A 13717-nucleotide genomic window follows, 5' to 3' on the forward strand; every position below is an offset into this window, starting at 1 on the left:
AGTTATGGGTTACTTAACCTTCAAGTTAATTGGTTCAATATCAAGTTGTGAAAAATATCTGTTGCCATTTTTAAAAGGTAGGCTGGGGAGGATGTCACAGTTTAACTGTGTTTAGGCTCTGTCCTAGGTAGCAGGTCCCACAGGGACAGATAATTATGAATTCCTTTCGGTATTCTATTGATCGTGAAGAAAGCATCTGCATTGGGGATATTTTCTCAGAAATCATATTTTTCCACTTTTACATATCTCATTGCAAAGGGAGCTTTTCTGTTACCTGACACTCTAAAGTTTGTGAAAAATAATGGTAAAAATGAAGGTGCTAAACTATCACTGTCTGCCCCATATACAGAATATTTCTCTAGAAATTCATGTAAAAATCAGCATGCTTGCCATGACATGCTCAGCATTTCAGAGTAGGCAGAGGATTTTTGAGGTCATACACTCTACCATATTAAATAAATTATGCTCTATATGACTTGAAGAGTTTTTCTTTTGATTTTTGTTTCACTTTTCTATTTTTTCTGAAGTTTGCAGGGCAGAATCCAGAAAATATTACCATCCCCATAGAATTCACATAATTCAGTTGTATAACTCAATGATGTCTCACTGAAAAGAATTGCTAATGGTATTAGGCAAATCAGTGTTGCATTTTTCTTGACTAGAGCACAAGAGCAATATAGAAATTTCTTCTGCAAATATGCTGAAACTACAATTCAGATAAATTAATGACAGGATGATTTTTTTTTTTTTTGAGATGTTCAGGCTGGCTCTACCCTACTTGAGTCTATCCAGATTTTTTGAAGGTCAGTTCTGCAAGCAAACCTCCTCTATGCCTAATCTGGGACAGACAGTTTGAGAAAAGATACACCACTCCAGTTAATTTCTGTTCTTGGTTTTAATGTCCGAGCAGACAGAGGCAGACTAATCAGTAGCCTCTCTTTTTCAGCTGATCTTCACCTCTGTAGAACTTTGTCTGCTATTTTTTCCTTCTCCTCTGTAGACAGATTTTTTTCATGGTAAGCTAGCATTGGTTCTGCTTGACCAGTGTTTTCTTTTAGTGTGCCAGGTCTGCTGGATGTAAGTAAAATTCAAGCCCCTAGATTCAGAACCTAGAGTTTGTAAACAGTGTATGAGAGACAGAGATACATGTAGTATATGAGTATGTAAGATACAGACTTTTTATTTTCTTACTTTTTAGTTCTGTCTACCATGCCTTCAGAAAACACAGCTGAATTTCAGAGATAAAAAGAACATTTGTGTGAAAGCTTACAAAATGACAACCAGAAAATCTCAGAGAGTTGAAAATGAGTTGCTAGTTAATTAAGAGAATGCTCCTTTATAAACTAAAGTGCTTTCTTAGAGACTGTTCAATAATATACTAAATGCACATTGCTTGACTCAGTATATCATGCCATACGTGCTTAGACATTTGCTGTTTGCATGAGTCACACAAACTCCCAGTGCTGTCAGTCCATTTTAATTTCTGTATCTAATCACTGATACTCTTCCGGTTCTTACAGTTTGGTTCTTTTCCTGTAATCTGACAAGACACTCACCATTTGAGCCGGAGACACCAAATCTTGAAATGAACTAAGACTGGGTGGATGGTGTCTGAATTGGCAGTCTCCTGTGGCTGGCTTTGCATTTCAGAAGGCGGATCCTGGGGAGACTCTGTAGCACTTTTCACATCCTGCTCTTAATTAAGTAACTGAAGGGCCACATTCAGTCTCAGCATGCATACAGCTCTCTGTGAGAGGGATGGAATTGCTGGTGTACATAAAAGATTAGGATTTGGGTTCCCCCATATAAAATATACAAAACTGTCAAGAAATGGTTACAACAAAATAATACACAGCTACACTTCAAGGTACAAGGGTTGGATCTTACTGAAGGCAATGGGATCTTTCCAGGCAGACATTAGGAGTGAAGTCAGGCTTATTTTGTTAAATTAACCTTCCTCAAGAGGTCTCATGTTGATTGTTCATTGGTGGCAAGGCAAAGTGTCTAACTGCAGTCAGTGGGATGTGTCTTATGGAACTTAAACAAATGCACAAAGTGACAGGTATATCCTGTTTCAAATAAGTAGTTTGTCTTACAAAATAAGACCTTAAAAAATTGATAAACCCAAAACTTTAAAGTATGGGAAAGAGAAAATGCTCTACAAATGATAAAGTGTACTAGTGTTGGAACTATTCAACACAACCATTTCAGAAATGGGAGGAGTATCTTTGTGGTCAAAAATTTGCTGTGAGATTTTGTATGAATTTGAACCTCATGTACTCAACACTTTGAAGTATCTGTTCTGCTATTTAAGAAGCTGTTATGTAGGTCATGCATAAAAGTGGTCTTGCTAATACTGTTGCCCTGAAGACAGTTTTCTGCTATAAATCTGTCTTCCCTAACAAGAACATCTGTAATTGCAGAAGAGGCAGTTGGCTTCATTAGCGGCTCCAGCCTGCAAGGGATCAGCATAGCACTGACATCATTGCTGTCTCTTTTTATTGGCTTTATTTTGGGAGCCATATACTGGAAGGTAAGAAGTATTACATGTAATTGTTTACATAGTGATACTACATTTCTTAGCTATGGGGAGGCGGGAAGAACAGTATCATTCTGCATTTGAAAGCGAGAGATGTTTCTTTTTATCTTCACTGAGCTGTGTGACATGAAAATGTAAATTTATGTTGTCTAATTCTTGAATTCCACCACCAAAGCACAAATCTTATCAGCGTGGTAGCTAATTGACAATTAAAAACATGGGATTCCCATGATTTCCCAGTTCTTCTATTATATCTTGAGAAGAGGATTCTTCTGCTCTTGCCCCTTGTTCCCCTGACTACAATACAAAGACTTTTTTTAGTAAAGTTCTACCAACAGCAGATGTATGTTAGAGGACTAGATTTGGCCTACATTTTGCAAGATGACTTTGAAAATTTGAAGCAAACTGAAACTTACAACTGGTTAAAGAAAGCTGTAGAATATATAATGCATTTTCTTCCTAGAAAATACATCCCAAATCCAGACCAGAAAGTGATGAAACTACACAATGTCATGACTGTCAAGAGGAAAATGAGATAAGGTACATTGTTTTACTTTAAACACATATATACAAATGTAAGTTTATCTTTGAGAACTACTTCCTGAAGGCTTCTCTTTAGCTCTAGGACAAACAAAAAAAAAAAAAAAAAAAGCCAAACACAAGGTCTTTCTTTAGAGGCAAAATGTGTACTTAAGGTGGGTCCTTTAAAGGAGCTCCTAGTTTAAATACTAAAATTGATATGGAGGAGATTTCTATATACAAAATTTTATTAACAGGACATTAGTTTATCTGTCCTTGCAAGAAAGGATTGCTGAGACCTATAGGGGAAGTAACAAAAAAAGTGAATTTTGTTGTTTGCTTTGTGGTGTAAAGCTATTTATTATATAAATAAATGAGAAACAGTGTCTTCTTGGTAATGCTTCTAAATCCTTTCAAATATTTTTTAAATTAACATTTTTTTGTGTTCTTTCACCTTTTTACATTCTCCAGGGTATGTGTATATAAACATCTGTGTTTTCTGCATTTTTTTAATGTCCATAGAAAGTTAATGAGAACTCATTCAAATCCTAACAACTTCATAATGTCACCCTCAAGTGATTCACATGTTTGTTCATACTTAAACACTGCTTTACCTGATTTTTAAGCAGAAAAAATATCTGGCTAATTCAGTCAATCAAGTATACCTTAAAAATAACAACCGTCATTCAAAGTTACTTGAACAAGACTTGGTCAAAGAAGTCTGTGAAATTCAGAAAATGACTTAGGGATAATCTAAGTTCACACTAAAGGATTTTGAGAGTATTATTTAACTGCATATTTCAGGCTGTTTATTCAAATTTTAACTATGAGGGATTAAGGGAAAGATCTGATGGAGCTGGTAGAAGGACACATCTCATACTGTGTGTATGCCAGGTGCTGTCACTGCTGAAGGCAGGAATAGGCAAGGTTGTGATCTAGCAGTTTTGGTCACAGGTGCCGAAATTTTCAGTGTTCAAACTTTCTAGAATAATACATTCTTAAAACAAATTTCGTTCATGTACTGTACATAGAATAGAAGACTGTGTATTCATCAAGTATGTTAGTTGCTAGAATGAACTCATCCTGCACTTCGTCCTCCCAGATATTAAAACTTCTGAAATGGAACATACATCTTCATTGTAAATATAAAACATTGTTTTATGGGAGGAAAAGAGGAAAGAGGAAATAGAACAATTAGTTAAATGCAGGAGATGGCCTTAATAAGAAATTTAAGCAGGCTACATTCTCCATCAGATGTCTTCTTAAATATGTGGGGTGTGTTTTTTTCTCCCTTCTCCTTGAGACATTTGGAATATTCATCTATAACAAAGAAGACCTATTAGGAAACATAAGCTCTAAGACTTGGGCTTCCTTTTTATTATGTGTAAATGTTTTTATTGTAAAAAATTTATAAAACCTTCCATTCTATTTCCTTGAAACACTAGCATTGCAGTAACAAGTATGTTTGTTTGTTTGTTGTTTTTTTTTTTTCAGCGTGTTGCAGCAAAAAGAAAAAGAACACCTACAAGTGTAGCTGTTGCTTTTTCTCCCTCAACACTGTTACTGTTTCGTGTACTGGTAAGTTGTTACACTTGAGAGTCTTACTATAGACTTAATAACTTTAGTCTGCTGAAAGATAAAGTGATTTGGAGTCCATTTTGGGGAAAGAAAACAAAACAAAGCCAAATCAAAAAAAAACAAACAAACAACAACAACAAAAAAAACCCCACAAAAATAAACACTACAAAACCCAAACAAAACAAACAAACAAAAAAACACAACCAAAAAAAACCCCACAACAACAACAAAAAAAAACCACAAACACTTGTTCTCTGTAGGCTTCATTTGCACCTAAGATCTGTCTTTAGCTGCTAATGTAATTAATCCTGTATCATTAATTTAGAGATTTTACTTTTAACCCAAATGTTACAAAATTAAATATGGTGGAATTCCAAAATCAAGGACAACTACTGCTTCAGCTTTTTGACCTGAGAGCTGACATGGAGAAGTCTTCAGCTGTTGTCCTACAGCTGTTTCAAAGCAGCATGACCTAAAAAACGCAATCCTTAAACTAGCAGGTGAATGTAGGAGAACAGGCCAAGTAGAGCTGAGCTTCTATTAATTGTTGTTTACTCAGCATAGTTTGCAGTCTCTGTAGCCTTATCAGATCCACGATTCCTGCTTTAGCAGGTAAGAGTGAGCAGCAAATGCGAGTGAGTTTTCTTGATCCCAGCTGTCCTCCACAGGACAGTGCAGGTGTTTGGCAAGAGGCTTCTTAGTGCACTTGTGCTGCACTTAACCTGCAGCATTTCTCACATGGGTCCAGAAAATTCAGGCAGTGATGAATTATTCGCTTATATCAGGAGTGAAAAGAACAGGCAATACAGGTTTTGCAGTTCATCCTATATCGGTTGCTCAGGTGTGTATTCCAGAGTGTTTGTTGTGATCAAGTTAGCTACAACTGGAGAGATTTCCAGTCTCCTTAACTGCTTTGTTCTAAAACTTTACTCACCGAGAAGGGAAATCATCACTGCATTGGATAAGCCATTTGATTTTCCCAAAGATGTAAACTCAGTTTGGTATTGGCTCATCCATATGATTTCAAAGGGAAGTTTTCTGCCTGAGTTTGCAGTTACAAATATGCACAAACATAACAGTTCCGTAAAATCATGAGAGTTGTTTCAACACCATAGATGGCATCAAGGAGCTTTTGCAGGCAACTGTGTCAATCATTTTTCTTTCAGAATAAGGTAATGTTTATTCAAGTGTCATTGAGTTTATCTGTTTTCAAAATTATAAGCAAAAATGTCTATGTTGCATCTCTGTGAAAAGCTTAACTATTTAGTAATACAGAGAGCAAAACTAACCAGCAAAATTATTATTTCTATTTTTCTCTTCAGGCAGGTAACAGTTCCGTGTTCGCTTCATAAATGAAGCAGCTTAAAGCACATTCGTATTCCTTCTGGAGTGACAGACTGAGTCTGCATCTGTTGTTGCTGCCCATGACTCCATAGACATGATATAGAAATGAGGAGAATTTGTGTTTGTTACTGTGAAACCAACACTGAACTGAACAACGACAAGAAGAGTATGCACTTAGCAGGACTGTATCTTATGTGAATATCTACCTTGTATGGCATTTGGGGACTTTTTAATTGCGTTAATACTCACAGCTGACTCTGGCAAACAAAGCACTTGTCCTGAACAAAACGCATCTTTCAAATGCCTCCAAATATGTGTAATCATTGGAAGTCATAAATACCTTTGCATCCTTTATTTAAGTTCTGTGTCCTCTGCCTTACCTTGATGTCTTCACATGGAGTTCTCTGAACTGACAGAAAACACAGAAATGGATACAGATAACATACTTTTCATTATTGTATATAAAACTTCAAAGCAAAGTCATGCCATGGACCCATGTTCTAGCCTTTTACTTACAAGGAGGTGCATTTATACCTGGTGAGGGTAATGTGTACAGCAACATGTGATCTCTGTTGGATGCTAGGTGGCTGGTGGTCCACCCCAGAAAGACTCAAGAGTTCATCAGCATTGGTGGTCTCTGTTCAGGAGAAGCAAATACTGGATGAAGACAAAGGAAACAGGAGGTGGATGTACCTCATGGAGCTTAGAAGCATTAAGCGTAACTGCTGGGTGTGTGTACACTGGTGAAATTTCCAGCCATGCCAAGGGAAAGTAAAGAGTCTGAATTGCGTTCAAACATCAGAATAAAGACAAATCTATGAAATGCATTTTGAATGCTGAAGAGGCATGCCATTGATATCTTGTCTTTAAATGTATAGCACAGAAAGCCTGAAAGATCTTGAGAGTGTATTTAGCTTTTACTTACATCAGCTGTAATTAATGTTTGCATTGTGTTTTTAATGATTAGTAAGCTTTAATATCCTGGCCTTCTACACTCTTACAGTTAGTTCTCTTGAACCAAAAGAGAAAGGCTTTATTTCCCACTTGTCTTCTGCATCTATTGCTATTACAGCATCCATGGAGTCTGTACAGGACTGGTTTACAGACATGTATTTTCAAGTAAATCTTAAAAATACTGTGGTAAAAGTTAAAGGTGTAGTTGTGCATCTTTTCTTCCTGGATTTTTCCAGATAATGGGTGTGAATTATTTATCTGTATTAGGGGTTTGTACTTCAGAAAGTAAAGGTGGTTCACTTTAGATGACAGACTGTCATCTGTGATCAAACTGACCAGGTCAGCAAGAGTTTTCATTTAAGTGACTTGAAAACTTAAAAAAAAAAAAAATACAAAAAAAACCACAAAACAAAACAAAACAAAAACCAAGCCAACAAAAACAAACAAAAAACCCCACACACACTATCCTTTTAATGTTTTGCATAAAGTTTGAGTTGTCTTTAAAGTATATTGTTACTTAATTTTTAAGAATTTTTGTACAAATTTTAATATTTTAATCATTTGCTGACTTTTCTGAGAACCATGCATAAAAAGAACATGACATATATATAATATATACATGTGTATGTGTGCGCGTGTGTGTGTGTATTTTTGGTAAAACTGATCCATCTTTCATACTTATCATAAAGAAAAAAACCTCAGAACCTTACTATGTTTCATGCCATAGCTTATGCGTGCATGTAGCCACTCTATGTGGAATTTTGACCCTACTGAAATCAATGTCAAAACTTCTCATTAATTCACTCATACAAGGATTTGATCATGTGGAACTATTTTTTATTTATACTAAGGCTTTTTTGTACTTTCTGCATGTCAGAAAATGATCCTCAAGTCCTTGTCAGCTGATATAAATTAGCATAGTTCCATTAATGTTACCAGAGCTTTGGGGTTTGCATCATCTGAGGAACCTCTCTTAGAGTAAATCAAAAGAAGCTTAATGTGAGAATTAGGCTTTCATTTTTATTCAGAAGATGCTGAAGCATTCAACACTTAGTGAGAAATAAGTTTGTTCGTCACTTCTAAAAGCAAGTGCATTGCAAATTTTAGCTCTGCAAAAATCAAGCAACAGAATTCTACATCTGCAATGTAGTCTCATTTGACACTGTGTAGTTCTTTACATACAAGGCCCTCAGACTTTGTGTTTCAAACCTGATTAAGAGTTACTCTGAAAGAAATGTCAGCATGACCTAATTGTTGGGAAACTTTCACCTTATTGGTAATGCAGAGAATAACTGCATATTGCTTTTGGCAGAGAGGAAAAGTATCCACAGTAAATGGAAGCAATTATCCTTATGCATTTTACAAAAACCTTAAATACTTCATGTTGCTATACAATATGTTCTCAAAGCAAGTTCATGCATTTGAGGTTTTACAGTATTTTTCTTAAATTCAGTTAAACAAAAAATCATGTATTTATTTATGCTCTTTGTTCATAGTCTTCCTAAATGCATTGTTTCCAGAAAATCAAATACACAATTATGTTGCACATTGGTGCGCCCCAAATTATACTTTGATATTTAAAATGCACAATGCTTTAGGCTTCTTAGCCTACTGTTCAATACTAAAGAAAATATCAGTTGTAAACTGAAACATACATTGAACCCACATAGACTGCTGCAAAATGTTCACCTTCCCAGAGTAACATCTTAAAATAGTAGCTAAGTCACTTCCAAATAATGTCAGATATTTTAATCCTTTCCATAAAGCAAGGCAAATTTAAGGCTATATAACAACAGAAAGAAAATTCGTGCATGAACCTTCCCACTGCACATCACAAACATTGTTCTTTGATTATATACCAAAGTAGTATGACATATGGAGTAGCAGAACTGTTGTTGAAGCTCATGGTTTTCCTGTTCTCTGTACCCCCTTTTGGGAGATCTGAATGAAGCATTGGGTATTCTTAGTCATTTTGCAAAACAGCAGGACACTTCTAGACATTCATGGATACAGTGGATGACATGACACTTGAAAATGTGATCATGAAATTATTTGAAAATTTCTGTGCCTGGTTTGTCTACCCACTGAGGAGGCACTTACTTCAGATGTAGTGAAATTTTGGAAGACTACTGGCTTGTGAGACAGCTTTGAAATAGATGGAAATAGAATAAGTTACTGTTCAGTAGAAGCATTGGTGGAAAGAATAGTCTCTTAATTACTTCTTTATCCAGTTGTAAGCTGTTTAAGCATTTTTTCAGTCTTCTTTTTGGGTAGACAACAACCCATGCATTAACACAGCTAGAAGATGAATGGTCTTTCTCTTAAAATGAAATAGGGCCAAAGCAAGTGTTTTATTGTTTTGTATGAAAGTCAACCGAATTTGGTTTTCAAATATTTGTGGTTTTGTGAGAAACTAAGATTTTTATGTTTCCTTTGGAGTAGTTGAACTTTGCATGCAATTAATAGTGGCCTTGTGAGAATAAAAAGCAGGTAGTAATATACTGAGTAACTCAATGTGCTACTTTAGATGTGTGTTTACTTGAATAAATTGATGGTACTTATTTTATCACAAGGTCATTTTATAAGTAAGGTTATAAAATGTGCTATACTATGGAGTATGTGTACAACCAGCACATTTTTTTGGATTCTGATCTTCACCAGCTGTTTTCTCTGTTGCTCTCTCTTTGTAATATGCTAAAACTATCCAGTACACACAATACAACTTTTAAATTGAAAAGCTAACCGTATATATAAAATACAGATATTTTGAGTTAAATTTACATTTAACAATTATCCAACATTCTTTAGTTCAGGAATCTGATTCAACTGTCTATTAAATGCAGATCTAAAGTAATGGTGGCATGTTGCTATTATGTTATCAAATTGATGGAACGCGAAAACTTCAGACTCTTTAGTGATAGAGACACAGACGTTTGCTGGTTGTATCATGGGAAAATTCATTTATTTCTGTGTAAATGTCAGCACAGTCTTGCATAGTTACATTCTGACTGAAGGGAATCAACAAAGTTTATAAAATGTGATGTGTATGTATATATGTGTCCTCTTACAGATAGATGTTTTCCCTGATCCTTTTTTATACCAGTTCAAATTTGGAATTTACATTATATACATATACTTTATTGTTCTAAATAAAGATATTATGCACTGCCAAATAATTAATGTATTGCCTTGTGTCAGTCTGGTTTAAGACCTTTTTTTAAGTCCTGTCATCTCCTGGAAGTATTTTCTGCCAGAATTTATGCTACTTAGCTGCATACTTCTTCATGACATGTTTCATTTTGAACTCTTGTGCCACCGAAGTACATGTTCTCATTATAAGCTTTCAGTTCTGATCTATAGTATATCTATGATTATGAAAATTATTCCAAATTCAAAATTAAAAGTTTCTTGTAGCTCCTTAATGAGCTTAAGTTTGTGCCCTGCTTTAGGCAGTTTTTCACATCTTGCTATTAGCCACATATTGGGATTTTAATTTAATGTAGCACTACAATGTCTGAATGTTGTTAATGCATTTCTTTTGCAGTAAGCAGCATTTACCGACTCAGAAAAATTATTAAAAATTACAGGGTTTTTCAGCTGAAAACAGAGCGTATCCTGTAAGGATGGCATCCTTCCTTTCAGGTTCCAACCGTCCATTGTGGATTTTTAGTCAGAAGCCCAGGAGAGGTGATGAGGCTTTGAGGAAATACTGAGTAGGTCAGGGAGCTCTGGCACCTCTCCACTCCTGAGAGCAAATGAAAAGACACCAGCCTAAGAGGAAGAGGTGAACCTGCTGAGGCTTTCAGCCTACCTTGTAGAGTAGTAAGTAGCCTTGGAAGCAGGAGCAGCAGGGTCTTACACTGATGGTTTAGCAGAAATAATGTGCTGAGGAGTAGCACTGGTGGCTCAGGTAGGTTGGACATACAATGGACACCTGATTCAGCTAGGGCTAGATGAGCACCACATACCTGCAGAGGTTGGAGTTGAGCATATTTGTGTGGAAAGCAGTATTAAGGTAACAAAAAGGAAGCACACTTGACCTGGCGGTTCAGGAAGGCAGAATTAACAGCAGGGCACCTGGAAACGAAATGTGAAAACTCTGCTAAAAAAATGCCTCTCACTGAACTTGAGAGCTGGTGATTGTAACATACATAGATGGAGTAAAGGGTAAGAGTGAAAATCTGGGAAAACAGTTGTAACCCTCCAGCCAAAGAGAGACCATCGTAACGTTTTGGTAGTCTGACTTAAAATTTTTGGTGTCTTACATAATGCTGACTAACTACTCCCCACCACCACCACTGCCGCCACTTAATCTGAACCCTGGAGACTTAAATGTGCTAATGAAATGAGATAAATGTTTACCTTCAGTTTTCCAGTTTCACCATCTCCAAAATAATGCATATAAACATCTCGTTCAGCATATGAAAACAAAGGCAATCTTTGTTCAAGGCATGAAGAGCATGAATGTTGGCATTTTCCTACTTCTGTCAAGTAGAAAAACAATGCTTACTGTAATAAACTATTGTTTCTTGATAGCAATACATTTGAGCAGCTTAACACTCCCATGAAATGACAATATTTTAGATCAGCTGCATATATACCCACCCCCTGTTACACTCCATTGTAACTTTATTCCATTATAACGAATAGGCATTACTAAACATATTTTTGCTCAGACTTTCTGAAATATAATACATAAGATGTTTTTAGTTCAAATAAGATGGGTTGTTTCAGGATTTCACACTACATTAACAATTTACAGAACCACTTCCTTACTACTCTTCATGTAGCCATTGATGATAAATTATCTTCCAAAGTTTAAACTTTTCTAGAAGGGATTGAGTTTCCCAATAGCTACACTGAAACATGTGCTAACACAGTCAAGTTTCATGTTGTTATATGCTTAAAGGGAACTGTTTTGTGCTGGTAAGTAGTAGAAAATAAGGCTAAATTGAAACAGACTGCCAAAGTTGTGAAGAGTAAGGGAGTGAAAGTTTAGCACTCATTTTCTTCCACCATATCCTGAGGAAAGTTATTTCAACCCGTAACAGGAAAAACCCCAAATGCGATTATAGTTACCCTGCCTTGTAGCTCTTTCTGCAAGATCCTATGATAAGCAAACAGGAAGTAAAAATACAGATTAGACTTTTTCCAGACAATGTGAGCCTTGGGCTTCTGGTCAGTCACAAAATAGGGGGAAAATTTTCATTCTTTTTGGCAAAGAAGATATTTTCTTGAGCTCATGGAAATGTATTTGACTGAGATCACAAAAGCCTCTTTGTTTGTCACCAGTTCTGCTATGCAGGATATTAGCATGATAGTAAAATTGGCCCAATTAGAGTAAAGAAGCTGCAGAGCAGAATGTATAGCTTTTGTCAGTTTAAGTGACTACCCCAAGTGACAAAATGTCATCTTAGAAATTTCACCTTGTCATCTCCTACATTGTGATTGATGATTATTAGGACCCCACAGGTTATTTAATCTGTCATGTTCTTAAAGTTAAATATTTTAGACCTTCCTTTTTCACGGCAATGCTGTCATCATTAACAAAACACAGAACAGCCTTCGCCTTTAGAAATGACAAAATGGGGATGTGTCTCAAAACCAATTAATAGCATCAGTGAAGGCAGAGACATAGCATCTAAATCTTTTGAATCACATCTCCAAGAATAATGCAGTGAGTTCTTCAGAGTAATTACTCTTTTGCCAGAGGTTGAGGCGAAAGTATCCCATCAACATGGTTGTACAGCTCAGCATTTGTTGTTAAGTTTTTGTTCATACTGATCCAGAGTAATCCAGTTGTCTCAGTCAGTAAGGACAGTGTTTCTTGATTTTGTTGTAAATGTTCTAACCTTTGAATCAAACAAAGAGTTGTGCGAATAAACAACGCTGTTACATTCTCTAATTGAGTACTCACTACTTTTCAAATTGAATAGCTGTACACAGTGAAGTTTTAAGCAGGCATACTGATATATACCTGTAATACAGTGTCTGCATGTGTGTAGAATGGGGGGTGCTGGGGCAGGCAGAATGAAAGGTGGTGTTAGGATTTTGAAAACTTTGCAGGTAACTACCATGAACTTCAATCATACACCCTGAAGGAATGGCTGCATGTTAAAGAATCTTTTCACAAATCCAGCCCTTGGCGAGAGTGAGCCTTAGGATTGCCAAGTTCCATTCACTGATCAAAAAGCTTGCTGTGCACCCCACCCTGCGTTGGGCTCCTCAGCCATCAGCAGCTCAGCACTGTCACCCTTCTTGCTCCGTGGCTGCACGTGCCAGAACCACACACACCTACCAGATCCCTGGGGGCACCTGTAATGAATCCATCTATATCTCCACATAGGACACCAAGGTTATTTCACTGAGACTCAAAAACTGGCTCTGGCTTGCATGACTCAAACAAGTCTTCTGCATTTCAACCTGGACCACAACTGGAAATTCCCCAAAGCCCCAGGTTTCCCCTCTTGCATACATACACCTTTGTGTCCTATCACTATCTAGTCCCTCCTTCAGCCCTGTGATGTCTACTGCAGAGCTGTACACATGCAGGCTGCCAGCACAGAAACTCCCTGAGAGGTTTTCCTCAGAGAGGAAAAAAAAAAAATTACTCTGCATAAATATGCTAACCCTGTTTTACCCTAAAAGTATCTACGTGTCAAATTTAAGTTAACAACAGCTGGTCAAATTAATCAAGTGGTTGGTTTTGTCGTGAGATCTTGTAGGGTTCCTGGCCATAGAGCTGCCTGAACAGACTGACTGAAGTCTAACCTCTCCTTCTGG

At 36.5% G+C, this 13717-nt stretch overlaps 1 protein-coding gene across 1 annotated transcript in view; it reads left to right on the top strand.

The window, feature by feature from the left end:
• Positions 1-4971, top strand: part of KITLG (KIT ligand) — a gene marked incomplete at its 5' end in the record, with an annotated part of 48790 nt that extends 43819 nt beyond the window's left edge. The window contains 3 exons of the mRNA XM_080363898.1: positions 2424-2533; positions 3003-3079; positions 4553-4971. Coding sequence (XP_080220024.1) covers positions 2424-2533; positions 3003-3079; positions 4553-4592 — 227 coding nt within the window. The 3' untranslated portion in view covers positions 4593-4971. The remainder of the gene's footprint in view (positions 1-2423; positions 2534-3002; positions 3080-4552) is intronic.
• Between the last annotated feature and the right edge of the window lie 8746 nt (positions 4972-13717).

This window comes from Nesoenas mayeri (assembly GCF_963082525.1).
Source record: "Nesoenas mayeri genome assembly, chromosome: 1".
Taxonomy (NCBI): domain Eukaryota; kingdom Metazoa; phylum Chordata; class Aves; order Columbiformes; family Columbidae; genus Nesoenas; species Nesoenas mayeri.